The following is a 19,547-nucleotide window of genomic DNA, read 5'->3' as shown; positions in this document are numbered from 1 at the left end:
AATATAATATAATATAATATAATATAATATAATATAATATAATATAATATAATATAATATAATATAATATAATATAATATAATATAATATAATATAATATAATATAATATAATATAATATAATATAATATAATATAATATAATATAATATAATATAATATAATATAATATAATATAATTTTTTAAAGCACACTATGCCCCAGTATATACATTGTTGTACACATTTCTTGGCTTACTTGGCTGGAGAAATGTGTTTATGACATGTTGTCATAAAACGTCTCTCTGTATGATATAAACTGGGATGGCTCAGTCAGAGCATGAGACTCTTAATCTCAGGGTCGTAGGTTTGAGCCTCACGTTGAGCAAAAGATTCCTGCATTGCAGGGGGTTGGATTGAATAACCCTTTAGGTCTCTTCCAACGCTATGATGCACTTTGATGTATTTCAATATATTTTGACGTTTGGCATATGTTTTGTTATTGTGATTCTTAGTTGTTTACTTATGTACATTGTTTGCAGATATTTACTCAATTTTGGTTCCTAAAATGTGGACTTAATTATGATTTGCATTATTTAGTTTTGAATGTGTGTTTGTTTGTTTTTCCTTTTTGGAATTTGTAAACCAAGAGATGGAGGAGAAATAGGATGAAGAGGCCACGTGGAAGATGCTTAACAACAACAACTTTAATTTAGAACAGTTGTGAACAGTCCATGTGACAGGCTGCTGCCTGCAAGGCAGAACTGAAACTAAACAGTACTCTGCCTGAGGGGCTGACACAGCAGTGCCTGGTATGGCAAGCCAGGAGGGCTAATACACTACACTGGTGACTGGCCCAATATCATTCAGTGAGATTTGTGGCTGAGTGAGGATTTGAATCTGGTTTGCTCTAGTCCTAGGTTGACACTACAGTACACTGGTTCTCAACACTGGCTCACCATAACCCAAATATGTGTTTCAGTCAAACCCTTAAAGTGTCCCTATTTTCCAGGGACAGACCCAGATTTACAGAAGCCATCCCAGTTTCTGATTTGATCCTGGAATATCCCACTTTTCCATAGGACGTCTCTATTTTCATCAGAGAAATGTTGGAAGGTATGGAGTTATGCAACCCTGAGCCAAGGAGGTAAGTAACTATAGAATCTTTAGAAGACATCTGGAGGCAGCCCTGTATAGTTTATTGTGTTTTTAAAAATGTTGGAAGCTGCCCAGAGTTGCTGGGGCAACCTAGTAGGATGGGTGGGGTATAAATAATAACATTATTGTTGTTGTTGTTGAATGAGACATCCCTGTTTTCATCGGAGAAATGTTATTATGACATAGAAATATTCTGTGACCAGTGGCAGCATCTTTCCCAGGCAAGGACAACAGGTTTGTCCTCCTTTGCCGAGAGTCGCAAAAGACCTGATCTGCTTTCGTGATTGTGCTATCCTCTGCGGAAGAAAGTAACTTTTAATAACGTGCGCTAGAGCCAGGGAAAAATTGATCAGATCACAGTGCTGGTATAATAGGATTTAATTCTGCTTCAGATGTGCTAGTTTTAATAAAAAAGGATTGAACAAAGCTAAAATAAATTACACAGAAAGGTCAGGCTTATTGCTTGTACAGTTATGTTAACTCTACTAGGGACGTTTTTAGAGACTGTATTTATGAGACCTTTTGATTTTTGGAAGAGGGATATAAACCACATCTATGGTGCCTCCATTATTTGCTGCTGTGATTCATTTGCAAGTGTCAGCCCTCCACACTTAAACACAGCATCTTTAAGGGGAGTTCATATATACTGATGACTTGTTTATAGAGCAGGTTTCCCCAATATATTAACTAAACTATCTTCCGTTCCACTGGAAAATTAGGAGATCTTAACTGGTTTGTTGCATATGAAATATGGGCTCAATTATGTGTCCATCTCATTCAGCAAATGCGTGCTGGTTTCAGTAATAATACCTCTTATATGCTAAAAATGTAATACTGTGAGTCATGATAGAGTAGTCATACCATAGAGATGGAGAACGTTTGTGGCCCTGTAGACATTGGTAGACTCCAACTCCCACATCCCCCAGCCAGCACAGTCAACTGTCTGGGATGAAGGGGGTTGTAGTCCAACAGCACTGGGAGGGCACACATTCCCAATCACTGTGATAGAGGTTAATAAAAATATAAATATGAATGGATAGGAAAGGAAAGGTATCCCCTCCCTTTCATTGTTAAAGAACTCAGGGTACAATTCCCAGAATGGTTTAACAATCATTCTTCCCAGGGAACTCTGTGATATGTAGCTCTGTGAGAGGAATAAGGGGCTTCTATAATAATTCTCGGCACCCTTAACAAACTAAAGTTCCCAATATTCTTTTGGGGAAGCCATAGCTGCTAAAGTGGTATCATGGCGCTTTAAATGTATGGGGCAGGTGAGGCCTGTATGGTAGCTTCTACCAGCTACATGGGAGAACGAGAGAAGAGTGTATGAACTTGAGGTTTGTACTGGGCTTCCTTATACCTCTAGCACAGAGAAATGAACACATGCAAACTTGCCTTGTGAAGATCAGAGACACTATGAAGATTGCTAGCTTTATACAGCCCATTCCTTTGGCCCTTATCCAAAACCCCAAAGCCTTGAGGATTCCAGGTAATATCTGTGCCTCAGTGGGAAAATAAAACAAACTAGCACATGAGCAACATACTGTGAAAGTCATGGAAGCCACATTAGTGCATATGCTCAGCCACCTGCCTCTCCAAACACTGATGATTCATCTTGTCCCACTGGTTTCAGCTGTATTGATCAAATGTGAGCGTCTTTCTCTTTCTCTCTCTCTCGTCAGACTGAAGAAAGGATGCTTTTCTGTGTAAACGCCTGGTGTGGCTTTGGATGAAGGGTCCCTGGGTATAGAAAACCCTGCTAAGCCCATTGGATTTTCTTCCTTTTTGCCAGGACCTGTGACTAACCTGGGTGGCCACAGTCACTCTGCTATTTGGGAACAGTCTAGCTCCAGGTTTAGGGAGCCCTCCTTGTCCCCTCCTACATGGCTCTTCCCCAAGTTTTTATTTTTTTTTAACACCCAGTATTGTCTGTTTTGACTGACAGATGATCTCCAAGACAGGGAAATAAAACCTCAGATATAGGGCCAAGTATGTACTTACATTTATTGCTCCACCCACATTTGCCTCTGGCTCCACCCACTACAATCATGTGGCTCCCAGGTGGTTGCCTAGAGGGGAAATGCAGCTCTCAAGGCTGTAAAATGTTCCCAACCCCTGCTGTGCAGTGAGTCAGAGACCTTGCTCACTATCTCCCTTTTTTGCTGGAGACACTATATCCTTTGTATGGTGTTCTGCATGCCCAGTGCATGCTCTGCCACTGATTCGCTATGAGGGTGCAATGGAACAACCACACCACTTTTCCCCACTTGTTTGGAATAACATCATGATGTTAAAAATGAGCTGCCCCACCCTGGGAGGCATTCACATTGAGGCTTTCTGCTTCAGATCTCAATGCAAACTGTTGAACTGCTCAGTCATACATATGAATGTTGCTGAGGGGAGAGAAAAAGAGATTCTGTTTGCATTTAAAGCAGAATCCACCACATTCACACTTTCTGGAACGATACATGAACCAAAACACAGCCGTTGTTCTAAATTTGCACTTCTCTGAATTTTGCAATGTAGCTCTCCTACAAAGCAAGGGTACAAAAATGTATTGTGTTAGGGGGAAATGCTTTGCAAAAATGTGCATATTACTCAAAACTGCATGCAAACATGTGCATGGTAGGATAAATTTGAACTAAAATGCTGAATAATTTTCATGAAGGATTTTTTAAAAATGCAAATTGATGTGGAAATGTGGAAAGCAAAGCTTAATATTGGGGGTGGGAGCAAGAAATTGAGAGAAAGCATAATTGACAGATTTCCCCAACCCTAGTCACGCATCAGATGGGACTATACTTAAACACGCATATAAAAAACTATTATAGGTTGCTGTCAGCATTCTATGGAAACCCCACTGCATAGCTCAAGATGAATCAGGCATCTTCCATGTCTTTGATCTTGTGCTTACAGCTTCATAGATACTAGAATAATTTTTCATACTATTAAAAAAAAAAAACACCCACCAAGAAAAACATGCCATGCCGGGAAAATCTTATCCATTCTCTTTTTGCTTCATGTGACCAGAATCAATAATTCCACCGATCGATTGTGGACATAAATTCAAAGCATTAATTTACATTGAGTACTTTAACCTAATAAAAAAGCAACAACTGAATTTGCCAAAATTGATTTCCCTTTTGTTTTCAAGAGGGGGATGGAATCTCGAGGTCTGTGTGGAAAACAAAGCATCAATAAGTTGTAGCATGCAAAAGCAGTTAATTATCAGTAAATATCAGAAAGTGAAGAACTAAGCAAGAAGAAAATGTGTTATTCTTGGGTTGGAGAAATTTCACATATTATGTAAGGGGCTGAGTAAGAAAATTGTTCCTTTACTCAATCCTTCATTCAGGGACAGGCAGAAGATAGATCCAGGACTACTGGCAGATCTTTGGTTTTTTGCAAAGGTTCCTGAAACCCAGTCCTTTAACAATGTTATTTATATTTAATTCAAATATTATAGGTAATGGTAAAATACCCCTGGACGGTTAAGTCTAGTCAAAGGTGGCTATAGGGTTGCGGTGCTCATCTTGCTTTCAGGCTGAGGGAGCAGACGTTTTTCTACAGATAGCTTTCTGAGTCATGTGGCCAGCAGGACTAAACTGCTTCTGGGGCAACGGGACACCGTGACGGAAACCAGAGCACACAGAAACGGTGTTTACCTTCCCGCCAGAGCGGTACCTATTTATCTACTTGCATTGATATGCTTTCAAACTGCTAGGTTGGCAGGAGCTGGGACCGAGCAACAGGAGCTCACCCAGTTGTGCGGATCTGAACTGCCAACCTTCCGATCAGCAAGCCCAAGAGGCTCAGTGGTTTAGACCACAGCGTGACACAAGGGCAGAGTAGTCAAAATTTAAGCCATGAAACATCTCCCAATTACAACAACAATAAAAACAAAATACATAAGAACATTGCGAGCTCCATATTGCCCACACTGGCAGCAGCTCTCAGCGTTGCTTGGAGATGTGGGATTGAACCTGGGACCTTTGGCATGGAAAGTTCTACCACTGTGCTATACCCCGTCTTCAAGCATCTCTGTGGATGCACAAATTTCTTAATTACCGTATTTTTCGCTCCATGGGGTGCACCGGACCATAGGGTGCACCTAGTTTTTAGGGGGGGAATAAAGAAAATAAAGGGGGGGGAATTATTGGATCCCGCTCGCTGTCTTGGCTTCGTTCTTAGCTGCGGGGCTGGGGCGGGGGAAGCCCGAGCTTCCCCCAACCCCAGCCCCCAGAACAGGTCCGGGAGCGGCAGCAAGGTTGCGCGCAGCCTTGCCGCCGCTCCCGGAGCTTGCGGCTGGGGGAGCGCTCCGAAGGTTTGCGGATAGCTGCCTGAAGCCCGGGGAGTGCAGTGGGAGTTCGCACTGCACTGCACTCGCACTGCACTCCCCGGGCTTCAGGCTGCAATCCGCAAGCCCGGGGTGCACAGCGCTGCGCTCCCCGGGCTTCAGGATGCAGGCTGCAATCCGCAAGCCTTGGGAGCCCGGCGGGAACTCCCGCCGCGCTCTGAAGGCTTGCGGATAGCTTCCTGAAGCCTGGAGAGCGAGAGGAGTCAGTGCGCACCGACCCCTCTCGCTCTCAAGGCTTCAGCGAAAGCCTGCATTCACTCCATAGGACGCACACACATTTCCCCTTCATTTTTGGAGGGGGAAAAGTGTGTCCTATAGAGCGGAAAATATGGTAATTCCTTGCAGTGTTGCAAAAATATGATGGGCACATATCTAGTATAAGACAAGGAGTGTATATTTTTATAAAGTGCTTTTAATTTTCTGACAGTAAACATACCATTTTCTTGTAGTCACACGTGTTCCTCATTTAGGAGACCTTCAGGAGGCAACCCTACTAGATCATAACTGAGGGCTCAGTAGGATTGGTCAAGTTGGTTGCCATATTATATGTCTTGATGGAAGTTAACCCACAGACCAAGAGAAGTTAAAACCACAGACCAAATGCCCTAATAATCTGAAGCCCAGCTTCCCAATTACAGATATTCATACCTGCGTTAGTTATCTTGCATACTAATAGCAAACTCATTCTCCAAGTGAGGACCATCCATGCATAGGAGAGAAGTAGCAGCATGTTTGGAAGCCCAAGATTTGCAGAAATGCAAAACAAAAGAATCCTTAAGAAAGGGAAATCCCAAAACACTCCAGGCATGCTCAGAGGCTACATAGTTTGACTGTTGTACAGTGGGAAATGGAAAACTAAGGGCAAGGGGAATGAAATGGAGTATCCTGAAGGAATGGCTGTCTACTCGGCTAGCTGGCCCCCTTTATAGGAGCACTCTATGCTGCAACATTTTGTTGAATTTAGCTACAAAGAGCTATCATATTTTCCAACCATGATATTAAGATCTATTCAAGTAAGGCAATAGATGATGGAAGCAATCTTAAATACAAATCCTACACAGTGGAAAAAGCACTGTCAGGTTTTTGAAAATATGCAGATGAAGAAAGGGGGGGCACAGTCTATTGGCATAAAGATAATAAAAAAGCTTATGGCTTACCAATACAATCATTTTACTAAGTTGCTGACTTTACTGTAAAATGCTAGCATTTTATATCCAGTTCCTCAATTGACTGACACGTAATTATAATTTTACTAGGTTAAATCTTTTTGAAGAACTCTCAATTGCATTCAAGTCATTGCTTCAGCAAAGGGAGAGGCCAAATGTTACGACTATATGAAATGTAAGGGTTGATCATTTATTTAAGTTGTGCAAATTGCCTGGAATGTGAAAATTTCAATGGCAATCATATTTTGTGTGCAAAACTCATGTCCTCACATTTTGCCGCAATGGTTTGAAAGCCTTTACATTAGCCAGTACTTCCGTTGTGGACGAAAGCAGAACATTAAGAGTGCTACACTTAAAAAGCACATTGACTTTGCTATTACTTTATGAAAATGTATTGTTACTGTAATTTTGTACTTATTAGCTTTTTCCCTTCTTAATAGTCACATTGAAAGCAGCGACTAGGTTCACACAAGCACATTTGAAACAAATGGAGTTTGTACATGACTGGTAGTTGAGCCAGACCACTGGTCCATCTAAGCCAAATACTGTGTACTCCTACTGAGAGATGTTCTTCAAGGTCTGAGTTTCTGAGACTCAAGGTCCATGCAACTTCATATGGGTGCAGACAACTTTCAAGTAAACTGGTCACAAGCCATTGAGGGCAGCCGTCCTTAACCTAATGCCCTCCAGATGTTTTAGAGTATAATACTGATCTGCCCTGGCCAGCACCCTGTGGTCAGGAATGACATAAGTTCTATTCCAAAACATCTGGAGGGCACCAGATTGGGGAAAGGCTGGTTTAAGGTGTGTAAATCAGCCCTTTAAATTGAACCCCAAACCATATAGGCAACCAATGAAACTAGTACGGAACTGAAGCCCACCTGACCTCCACAAACAACCTAGAAGGCTTTCTGTTGTAACTGAAGTTTCTGAACAGTCTTTAAAGGTAGCCCCACACAAAATGCACTGCAGTAATTTAGCCTGGATATAACCAGAATGTGTGCAAGTGAAGCCCCTCAATGACCACCCATTCCTCCTGCCCACAAACTACGAACAGTTGACATTATACTTTTACTTGGGCAGGCACAATGGATGTTATTTGCAGGCCCTGTCAAATGATATCTCATCAAACTAAAAGGTCCCTGTGTTTTCCAAACTCTGGAATTATTTAGTGATCACTGAACTTACTTAATCCTTTCATTGCACTTGGGCAAGCAGCTTCCACCTGCAGAAAGAGCCTTTATCCAGCTCTGCCAACAGACGCTGTGCCCAATGACAAAGCCCTGGCAGGATGTAAAATATTGCCACAGCATGTTGCCCCAGACATCATCTCCCTCAGGGCTGGAGGGGTTCTGATTAATTTGTCTATACTGTTGTGTTCACTCCCCATTTCAGAAAAAGAACTAGATCCTTTCTTGCATACCTCTGTGCAGCATTCACACCTAAGCAAAGCATAATGTTAATCCAAAATAAGAAAGACCACCTCAGCCGGCACTTCATCTACCAATGATGATCAGAAATATAAAGGGATCCCATTGCTTCAGAAGGATAGAAAAGAGCACACTGGGCGATTTCGTCTTACTATATTTTGCACAGCACCACAGTCACTTGTGTTTAGATTTTGCAATTATATATATAATAAATGTTGGGCTGGCTTTTGTGTTGCAAACATCAAAAAGCTAAGCCTGATTTTGCTACTGGGAACATTTAAATATTGTTTTCCAACAGCTGTGTGAATTATTTGCTTTGTGGACTATGAACTGTTGCTGATAGATATGAGTTGTTGTGGGAGGGGGTTTGGGGGAAGTAAATAAAATGCCTGCGGCTGAGAGAGAAGGTGTCTAATCCAGCCCATTTCCTTCATGTTAAGTTGTCTATTTGCAGGGAGCTTTTAATATAGAGAGGCGTTTATAAAAACAAAAGACATACTTTTTGCACAACCTTTAGTTTGTGGTTTGTACAGCCTGTTTACCACCTACTTCTGCTTCTGCCTAAGAGATACCCAGGAACTGATAGATAAAAAGCCCAAACGGGACCATGTTCACACATACAAAAAGATACTTCCTCTTATAGTCAATTACCCTAGCAGTAAATGTTATCAAAGCCACTGTATAGAAGTGGGGGGGGGGGGCAGACTACAAGATGGATTGGGCTGAAGAGAGAGAGAAAAAACAAAACAAATTAAAAGTATATTTCTCCTCTGGTCATTTTAATTCATTTTGGTTTTCCACGATCATATAAAGTAGGAAACAACAATAATACAACAACAGAATAATCAAGTTTTTTTTGTCAAAGCATATAAAACATATGAAAGCTAAAAGCCCCAGCACAAACTTCAGAAGAACAAGGACTGAGTAAAATTTTGCTCAAGAAATGCAGAAAAAGCATAAAATGCAAGTGCACAAAAATACTGGAATGCATAAAATAAAAAACTACACATTAGGTAAAGCATTGTAAAATATACAGGTTTGCAAAAATTGAAACCGGCGGGAAGATTTTGGGGGGAATGGGTATAATGAATACACAGACAGTGTCAATAACACTGGAAGACAGAGAAGGGGGGAAATGGCAGTTTTAAACTGAGCTTCCTTTCCCAATTTTATGTCTTCACTTTCTTGGCATCCTTTTTTCCAGAGCTTTCTATGGCAGAGTCTGCTTTTCTTTTTTGTGACTGGAAAAAAAGGTGAGAAAGGAGAGAGGTCATCACATTTTTGTCCATCTTAACAATGTTTGATGCTGAATGTATATAAAGGTAATGAAATCCAATAGACCATGAAGTTGCCAGTTAAAATAACAACAGATCCTAGATTTCTCTGGATTTCATCCATGTAAGTTCAAAAGCAATCTAACAGAGGCATTGAAAGAAGATTCAGTTTTAAAGAGTCCTAACTTCAGTTTTAAGTCTTTAGTTTGCAAGGTACCCAATTTGAGTATAGCACAGCTATTCCCAAAACCAGTAAGAATGGATGTTCTACAAAGGTTAAGGATAAGACTGATAAGGCAATTTGTTGAACTGCAACTCAAATCAGGAAGAATACTGACCATGCTAGCTGATCAGAAACATACACTATTCTGTTTTATTGTTACAGATGCTGCTGCTATGTCATATGTGATTATGCTTGTTAAATAGCATTTGCCATTGACTGGGCAATGAAAGATCCATCAAGAATTCAGTTTCTAGGTATCAGTGGTCTAAGAAGCGCTAAGGAAAGTCACATTAAACCACCTGTGCTAGGAAAGGTAAATGTAAAGGATGACACAGGGGGTTGCCCCTGTCATTCTACTTTCCTATTATCTACCCTTGTGGAAACCAGTGTGTTAGAGAACTGAGGATAAGCCTTCACCAGTACTCCCGTTTCTGACTCTAGCATTTTTGTTTTGTCATGCTGTAGCAAGTCAGAAGTGCCAGGCATGTGGGAAGCACAGCTCTATCTCTTCTGAACTTTCCCACCCTGACAGGTACATTGGGCTCAATGGTCTACAACTGCAGCAACCTTAAAAATCACCAGGAAGGCCTCCCCCAACCTCCCACTTGTCTTATTGTCACCAAGTGGAACAGAGGAGGGGAGCTGGAGCAAAAGAAGTGGGATAGGAAAGTGGCACATGCACAGAGCTTTCCTCCCCCCATAAAACACTCCATAGCAGTAGTCAGCAGTTGGTTTTCTCAGAAACCATGAAGGTTTCCACCAAGTAGACCAAGTTTACACAGAAGCCACCAATATGACCTTCATCTATTCCCTTTCTGAAAGCAAGGGACCTGAAAGCAAGCTGTGGCCTGATGTCATAACAGCAGGTCTCTTTCTGGCAAAGGAAAAGGAGAAGGAAACCTCTAAGCATGCTGTGCTATGATTTGTTTCTACCTCAATAACTACAGTACTTTCAAAGTAAGCTACTATTATAGTTCATCTACAAAGCCTGAACCTTGAACTTGTAAAGCCTATGACCCACATACTTTAGAGACTGTCTCTTCCTGCATCCAAGGTGGGAAACTTGTGACCCTCCAGATATTTTGGGGAAGTCCAACTCCTGTCACCCCAAGCCATCATGGCCATCTTAAGGGCCACAGGTTTCCCAGGCCCAATTCAGTTAACATCTATTCTGTGTAATCTGAACATCTGCCACTAAAATCAGGGACCTTGGAAGTGAGGAATTATTCCACCTTGTTTTCATTCCAGAAGGACTGTAAAACCTCTCTACTCATCCTTTGGACTTCCTAAAGTGACTCTTCTCACTCATCTGCTGGTTATTTATGTTTTTAAAATCCTATTTATTTAAGTACTGTTTTATGTTATTCTTCTCTGCATTATAAGCTACTTTGAAAACATGTTGGAAAAGTGCAACATAAGTATTTTAAATGTTTGGAAGGAGTCTGATGATTGATTACCGCTGGAGCTTTTGTTCCCCGCTTTTTCTTTTCAGCTCTTTCCTTTTCCTCAATTTCCATATTTTCTTTTTCAATGAGTGATATGAGTGTATTGCAGCGTCTCTGGAGTTCCTGAGAAATAAGATTAATATATATGTGTATATATATCAAATTCTGTGACAACCTCGCCAAACATACAGAGACATTAAGCAAGCAAGACATTCAGAGGAGAAGGTGCAGATCACTCATACCTGTCAAAATTCTAAAATGACACCCACAAAGTCCTTTTAAAATGTGTTTCATGTTAGCAAAACATATTGTTGATTGTAGCTTTAGGGTGCAGTACAAAGTAATTAAAATCAATGGGTATTTAATGATAAAATTCAATGGGATGCTAACTTTTTCTCTAATTATGTCCTATGAGATTCTACAGCAACTTAGAAAGAGAAGTATTATAAGGGCTTTACAACTTACAAAGAGACAATACAAATTGCCACAGCTACTGATTTCACCAAGACTCTTCTAGAGCTTTGCACTTTAGACTTGCCGAGCTGGCTCATCTAACACAAACTGCAATACAAGCATGACTAACACCTAAATGCACATGAAAATGTGCTCTATGGCATGCAAAATGTTTTCAAAAAGTACATGCATGCAAACACACACACAGAAAGAAAATTCCGTTATCATTCATTTTATGGCAGCCTTTTTACCTTTTCACTCAGTTCCATATAAAACACAGTATCTCTTAAAATAATTAATATAAAATAATTCAGAAACCTTCTGAAAGAGCACTTTAAATCATCCTGCAACACTTAATTTATATCCAATTTCAAGATACTGCTAAAATAAATTGAGATTGTGTTTTAAAAAATGGGCTGATTCCACCGTCACTGTGGTATAGTTATTAAATTTAGATACCCAGATTCAAATAATCAGTCATTAAGTTCACTGAGTGGCCATGGTCCAGTCACTCTCTCTCAACCTAACCTACCTCACAGGGCTACTGCAAGGAAAACAATGGGGGTGGTAGTGAGCTCCTTGAAGCAAAGGCATATACATACATGTGATATGGAAATAAATTTTAAAAACAATTAAGAGTACAAATGCTGTTCACTACTTCTGGAATCGTTTTGGGATGAAGCATGTTCATAGAAGTTTAAATTATGTATAAATAAATAAAATTTTCAGCCTGTTTTGGAGTACAGTACAAACACACAATATGTGCATTTAACTTGCATGATATCAATCATGTGTAGTAGAAGGCAGGCTGGTTGAAACTGCACAAGTTAAATTCAAGCACGCTGGGTCTGCCTGCATTATCTGGCGCATAACGAGCTCTTAGGCTCTCTGAGAAACTGTCACAACATCTTGTAGGGCCATCCGTTCCCACGAGAGCATTCCTAGCCTCCAAAGTCCATCCGTCAAGCAGGCCTTGCCCAACAAGCAATGCAGAGAGCAATGAATCATCCCTAACTAGCAGGAGCAGTGGTCAGGGATGATGGGAGCTGTAGTCCAACAACAGCTAGAGACCAAAGTTTGAGAAACACCACCCTAAGCTCCAGGTGGTTAAGATATGTTAAGTGAAGATCTTACAATGTATAAGGGATTATCACCAATAACATCAACCAACCAAAGAATATAATTTCCTATCTTATGTTAGGCCCATTAGGTCCACTGTTGTCTTTGACTAGCATGAGTTCTACGAGGTCTCTGTAGCAGAAGTCTTTTCCACTGCCTGCTACATGATCCTTTTAAAAAGTGACTGCCAAGATTGACCCCAAGACCTACGGCATGCAAAACACATGCTCTAACTTTCCTCATTGTAACCCACAGAAAAGTTTTCAACTGCTTTTCTCTACAACCTCTATAAGAAATGTCATTTGTAGGAAAAAAGGAGAAGCAGGTAACCTAATGATCCCTTGAAGTCAGTCATTTTCAGCTCAGTCTCTGACCCCAGTGCTGCGGGTATAAAAGTCACGCCGTATCTATGCAGCTGTCTCATACAAAGGAGTTTTCTTAAAAGCCTCTATTTCAGGCAGAGGACAGAGAGGCTGTTCTCAGTTATTTTTGGCATCTTCTGAGTTTAAAAGCTGCACGTCCGCATCTTCTTTGCACTGAAGCAAACCAGAAACTGGGTCCTGCATGCACAAGCTATAGGATTCACTGGCTTCTTACGTCTTTTCTTAGGAGGAAAGACCTGCTATTAGGAGCTGCTCTGCAACAATATAAAACTTTCTGGAATATCAAGCACTTCACATTGCCTCAAAAATTACCCACTGCTCTAAGCCAGAAACTCATTTTCAGTTGAATATTTAATACACGTAGAACAATCCCAACTGTCAAGGGGCGGTGAGAGGAAGAACAGGATCAATTAGAGGCATGGGCACTTTTTCCAGTGAAACCAACATCCCATTAAAAAAAAAATTAAAAGACTGTATTCTTTAAAATACAACTAAAATTTGGGATACATGAGAAATGAAAACACATTGCTTATATTGTAAACGTCACATGAAGTTCACATTGCAAACCTTTTGTTTAAGATATAGTTATAAAGGGTTGTAGTAAACTAAACCCTACTCAGGGCATACCAAATGAAATGAGTCATGCTCATTAACTTCAATGAGTCTACTCTGAGTAGGATTAAGATGGGGATGTAGTTAGCAGTATGCTTCCTGCATCATCTGAGGGTTTCACTTTATGACAGGACTCTTTTTCTGATTCTATGATTTCTCTGGACTACAAATGTTCTTCAATTGAAGTGATGTCTGCAGTTCAGAGCCCAGAATCTTTCTTTTCTCTCTCTCAATAAATCCACAACACTAATTTGCACTGAGGGTGTATGTCATATATGTAGGAAAAGCAACAGGGGTGGTGATGTAGAGCAGAAAAGTGGTCAGCAGAGAAAGGGTTATGAAACTCCTATCAGTGGGAAAGACTTTAGCAAAAGCTGCTGAATCTTGGCTTAGCTTTTCTCACAGGACAGCTGTGAAGATACGGAGATTACGAATAGTAATCATTTGCTATTGACTTACATAAGGATCAGAAGTGAAAGAGCAAGATTGACCAAAAAACACAACCACCTCAAAACAACAAAGGGATGGGGGGGGGGGAGAGAGAGACTAGGCAACTTATCTGCACTTACTGCCTTTAGATTTTTCTCCCGCTGAACACCAAGAGTATTGATACAAAAATCACTTACAGCTGTTTCTTTTTGCCTCCCACAAATCTGTACCTGTGGGTTTGATTTTGACATAAGACGACATGGGAAGGACGAACAGGAGCACCTTTGTTCTTCCTCAGGAAAACCAGAGGAAGAAGAAATTTGGTCTCCCCAATTCTGTGACTGAAATATAAATAGCTTACAGCTGTTCTATCTTCCCATGTGCTTAACAGCATATTGTCAGAATTGTTACATTAAAAGTTGTCAAAAGCAGAGAGGTAATAAGACTTTCTAGAATACTTAAGTTTTAAGCTAACTGTGTGACTGAAACATGCACTAGATTTGAGGGGGGGATGCAGAGTTTTCCGTCTTGTGAGGCATTCGTCTTGCGGGGCACCACTGTACTGAAGATTACCAATGTCACTGATACCACCACAGCAATACATGTAACAAAATCATCAATAATATCTGCTGGTGCTTCCAGAAAGCCTAACGCTCTGCCTCCGGAAAGGAATTTATGAGGAGCACTGAATAGGACACCAACTCCCACATGTGCTGAAGTGCAGGGCTTAAGGACAGATATTTCATTCCAGTGCCAACCGCAGTCTCCGTTTCTGAAAGCACTCTCAATTCAGGAATTTTCACATTTCCTAACTGTTAAAAAGTAAATACAGCACTACTTCTTTTGGTCCTTCTTGTGTGAATTAAACCTATGGAAATAATATCCTTCCTGCTCAGCAAGTAAGCATGTCTGGCTTTGCTAAAGCTCTAGTAGCAACTTTTTGCATTTCTGTCTATGGTGTTCCCCCCCCCCATCCATATCTTATTGACCCCCAAAGCATACTGTCAGTGAATGTTACAGACCTCTTGTTCTCACCACACAATATTTCCTTGTATCCTAGGCTTTAAACAATGTTGTACTTCTCTTACCCACATCTTACTAATGAAGCAATTACAGCTATCCCTTTTTACACTAGAATCCCCCTACCAGAAAATAAACTCCATTGTGCTGGCACTCAGCACCCTGGACAGTCAATGGAGTAAGAAGAGGAAGCATCATGACAGGCACAAGGCAAAAAAAAATTTATCATTTAACTTAGTAAAAATTGGAACTTCCAATGCAGAAAGTATCAAGTAAACCTCAAAGGAGGAAGTGCTGTTCTCCACTGCCATGGGCAAAAGCCAGGGTAGCCAACCTGGTTCTCTTCTGATGTTGTTGAACTACAAATCCCATCATCCCTGACCACTGGCCATGCTGGCTGGAGCTGATGGGAGTTGGAGTTCCACCACATTGTCTCTCTTTAATCTAAACCACCAAAGAAGCAGAAAGACAAAAGAACACTGAATCTTCAAAGGCGAAATCACAGCCCAATGATTCTGCACCAATGGGAAAGGAAGTATACAGAGAATAGTCATATGCACGCCTTAAAGAGAACAGATATGCGATTAAGTGGTGCGCTTACCATTCCCCTCTCAGAGTCACAAAGAAGAAGGGCAGTTACGACAGCAGAACATCTAAATGTGAAGTACAAAGTCTGGTGCAGAAAAACTAGAATTTTATAGAAACCATCAAGCAATTTATGAGCTCATACTGTGTAAGCCATATGCTTGCATGAAAATAAGAAACAAAAAAGAATTTATATTGGTTTCTGAAGAGAAGTTTTCTGAAGAGAAATTTTCAAATAAATACATAGAGGGGAAACATGGAAAAAATCAATGTATTTAGGCAGAACCAGGGAGACATCTAGTGGCCATCAGAAAGTAATGATGAATTTCTAAGTAAAATGCATAGAAGCCTTGGTTTTTAAGTATAAGCATTTTGAAATAATTGTTAAAAGATTATAAATTTTCTACCTAGCAATCCTTTACAAAAAGAAAATTCTAGGAAGAACCTCCACCGTGATATGATATCATGGGCTACTGAGGCGTGACAGACTGGGACAAGTGGGGACAGGACACTCTAGTTCCATTCCCTACTCAGCCATGAAGATTACTAGATGGCCTTGGGCCAATCACATATAAAATCATTCTAGCCTACCTGACAGGCCCCTGTGGAAATAAAAAGTAGGAAATATATGCTGTCTTGAGCTCACTGGAGGAAAAGTGGGATATAAATGTAATAAGCAAACAAATACATATTTTGGTTGGATAAACAAGGTATGAACTTTAAGCCAGACGTTTCTGACAAGACAAGTAAGAGATAGACAACATTTTGAAAAAAACTACAAACCCAACATTATCAGAGACCGGAACATATGACTGAACAACCTTGCCCTGAAATGCAGTCTGTAAATCAGGTTAAAAATAAAGAATTTTTTAAACTAAGTCCTTTTGCATCAGGCAAATGGTCATGCAGTCCAGCATCCAGTAATCCCAGCAGCTAATTGGATGTCCACAAGCAAACTAACAGTCCTCTCCTGCTGCTGTTCCCCAGAAATTGTTATTCAGGGGCATAAGCTTCTGCACACAGCATATAGTCATTGTGACTAGTACCCACTGGTGATCACAGCTTCCATTAATTTATTTACTGCCCTTGTAAAGCCATTTAAGCTAGTGGTCAGCTTCACATCATGTGGCAGCAAAATCCATGCTTTAACTACGCAGCATGTGATTCCATCTGCCTGTCCTGAATCTCCAGCCAATCAGTTTCATCAATGACCCCAATGAGGGGGAGAAAAAAATTCTTTATCCACATTCTGCATAATTTTGTATACCTCTTCCCTAACCTCTTACTTATCTTTCTGCAAAACCCAAAAGTTGCAAATGTTGTGATCTTTCCTTATAGGGAATATGTTCCAGCCTCTTAACCATTCTGGTTGCCCTTTACTGCATGTTGTTGTTGTTTTTTTCCATTCTACTAGATTTGAGCTGTGACCATAAGAATTGCATCCCATCATGATCAGGCTTGGAATTTCAAGTAGAAGAATAGTGACAGCCAGGACTGATAACTCCAGCTGAAGTGGTATGTAAAACGCCATGCATAGGAACTACTTGTCCACAGTACATGGTAAAAGGTATACTGCCTGCCAATCATAGGTGTTCAGGCACTACTAACCCTTTGGACATATTTGATCCTTTGGGAAGCATCCTCAAAGTAACCCTTCTTGGAAGACTTTAGCCAATTTAACAGCATTGAAACCATTATTTTCACACTGCTTCTCCAACTTTAAAGCACCAGGCAAAAACATTCCTCTTCTTCCAGATCTTTGGCTAATTAAACAAACAGTGGCCTTTTAAACTGGGGGGGGGGGTGTTTGTTACTATGTTCTGTATTTTTGTAATTTTATATTGTAAACCATCTTGAGATCCTTGGGGGAGGGAAGTACAGATTTATTTTAGTAACAATAATAATTTAAAAGTTATTCCTGAACAGAAGAGAAATTGTCCATGCAATAACAGAAGTGGACAAAAAAAACTCAGCTTAGGCTAAATGAAATGACTCTTGGGTTCAAAAACAGAAATTCTGCTCTTAATGAAGTGGCATATCTTTCCCTCAAGGCTTTAATTAATTATCAAGAGAACCGTTGCTAAATTGCCACTGTGAAAAATATGTCATCCTCGAAACAACTCTACCATACAGTCTTCCTTCAAAAAACAAAAACATTACAAGATCAACCACATATAACAGATGTTAGTTGTGCAGCACTGCATGCTTCTGGGAAGTACTCAAATTATAATAGAAAACCACAGAACTGCATCAGACACCAATATTAAATCAGCACGTCTATTAACTAGCTTTTTAGAGCATACCCTCCTACCATCCCACAACAACTTCATGTTTTGCTATAAACATAGAAGAAAAACTATTGGCTTCAAGGTCTATCTTCCTATTTTATGGTTTGTCAGTTTTTCTGGGAAGAATTATTCTATGCATCAGCTGATCCTGGAAAATGAGAGTAATTTTGTTTACTTACTGTCAATGAGTGAATGTACAATTGTACCAAAATCGGTCTTTAAACCAGACACTGCATCTGTGACTAATATCAGGATCAGGACAAACTTCCAGATGGCAGCTTCTCCAGATATGGTAGCGCCAGAAGAGAAAGCAGCCTGTTCATGTGGGCTTGGTTTTATATTGGCTGTCTTCACATTACCACTGCTGCTGAATCTGTAGTGCACCTACTTGTCCATTTGCGTAGCCACACACACCCCATAAGACTTTGGGTGCCGCGGTACTTGCCAGCATCTTGACTGGACAGGGCTCATCTTGACTGGACAGGGCTAGGGACATGCAAGAACTCTAAGACTAGAGTTTTAAATGCACTCGTTCTCATACATACTCATTCTGGTGCTCTTGTAGAGTGGTATAATATACATACAGACCAGGGATGGAGAGCTTGGTATCCTCTAGATCAGTGTTTCCCAAACTTTTTTGGGCAACGGCACACCTGTTTACTGAAAAAAAATCTCGCGGCACACCACCATTAAAGCCCCGCCCCGTGACGTCAGCGCGCAGCGTCACGCCGGGAGGGACGCACGAAAGTGCCGAAGTGGTAGTAGCCAGCAGCAAGTTATGTATCAGTATGTAAATACGGATTTAGCCTCGGTTTGCTCTGGCTTTGAAGCTAAAGGTTAAAGGGGGGGGCAGAGAGACATGTAGACCCGTTTGCTTAGAAGTAGGTCCCCAGTGTTTCCCCATGGGGTCCCAAGGAAGAGCGGCGCCACCCGATTGGATTTCCTAAACTCCCGCCCTGAGCGCTGGAGTTCCACGTAAAACCCGGTTGCTTACACTCTGTCCAGTAGGACGCACAATCCCCGCTTGACGGATGGGTCTGTTCCAAGGCTGGCTCCGCTGGCAAAGCCGGCTTGCTGGACGCCTCTTGGCAGGGAGAGAAGCGGACGGACGAGTTTTAAGAGGCTCTCCGTCGCTCCAGAAGAAGGCAGGGCGAAGATTTCAAGGGGCATCGCTCCGGCTGCTCCCTCTCCCGCCGCGCAGGAGCGATGCCTCTCTCTGGCTCTCCCTCCGCGCAGGCTGAGGGAGGGAGGGAGGGGCGTGTGTGACCCGTCTCTGCTGGGAGACCAAACCCAGCGAGACAGAGTCGCGCGGAGGCGCCCAGGCAGCGCTGCCGGCTGCGAGGAGGAGCGCCAGGCAGCAGCAGGAGGCGCGGCCTCTCCTCGCCGCCGCCGCCCCGCCTCTCGCCGCCCGACTCGCCCGCCTCCCTCCAGGCATCTCGCGGCACACCAGCCGGTGTCTCACGGCACACTCGTGTGCCGCGGAACACCGGTTGGGAAACACTGCTCTAGATTTTGTTGGACCACACCTCCCATCAGTCATGATCATTAGGTCATGCTGTGGGGGACTGGTTGGAGTTGGAGTCCATCAACATCTGGAAGGGCTCAGGTTCCCCATGACATAATGATTGA

At 41.5% G+C, this 19,547-nt stretch overlaps 1 protein-coding gene across 1 annotated transcript in view; it reads right to left on the bottom strand.

Annotated features, from left to right (window-relative positions):
• Positions 1-8,845: 8,845 nt before the first annotated feature.
• Positions 8,846-19,547, bottom strand: part of SMARCA1 (SNF2 related chromatin remodeling ATPase 1) — a 49,492-nt gene continuing 38,790 nt past the window's right edge. Inside the window, exons 23-24 of the mRNA XM_081180131.1 lie at positions 11,042-11,152; positions 8,846-9,328 (exon numbers count right to left, since the gene is read on the bottom strand). Coding sequence (XP_081036257.1) covers positions 9,257-9,328; positions 11,042-11,152 — 183 coding nt within the window. The 3' untranslated portion in view covers positions 8,846-9,256. The remainder of the gene's footprint in view (positions 9,329-11,041; positions 11,153-19,547) is intronic.

Source organism: Podarcis bocagei (genome assembly GCF_964188305.1).
Source record: "Podarcis bocagei genome assembly, chromosome: Z".
Taxonomy (NCBI): Eukaryota; Metazoa; Chordata; class Lepidosauria; order Squamata; family Lacertidae; genus Podarcis; species Podarcis bocagei.
This window is presented reverse-complemented; position numbering and strand designations above follow the sequence as displayed.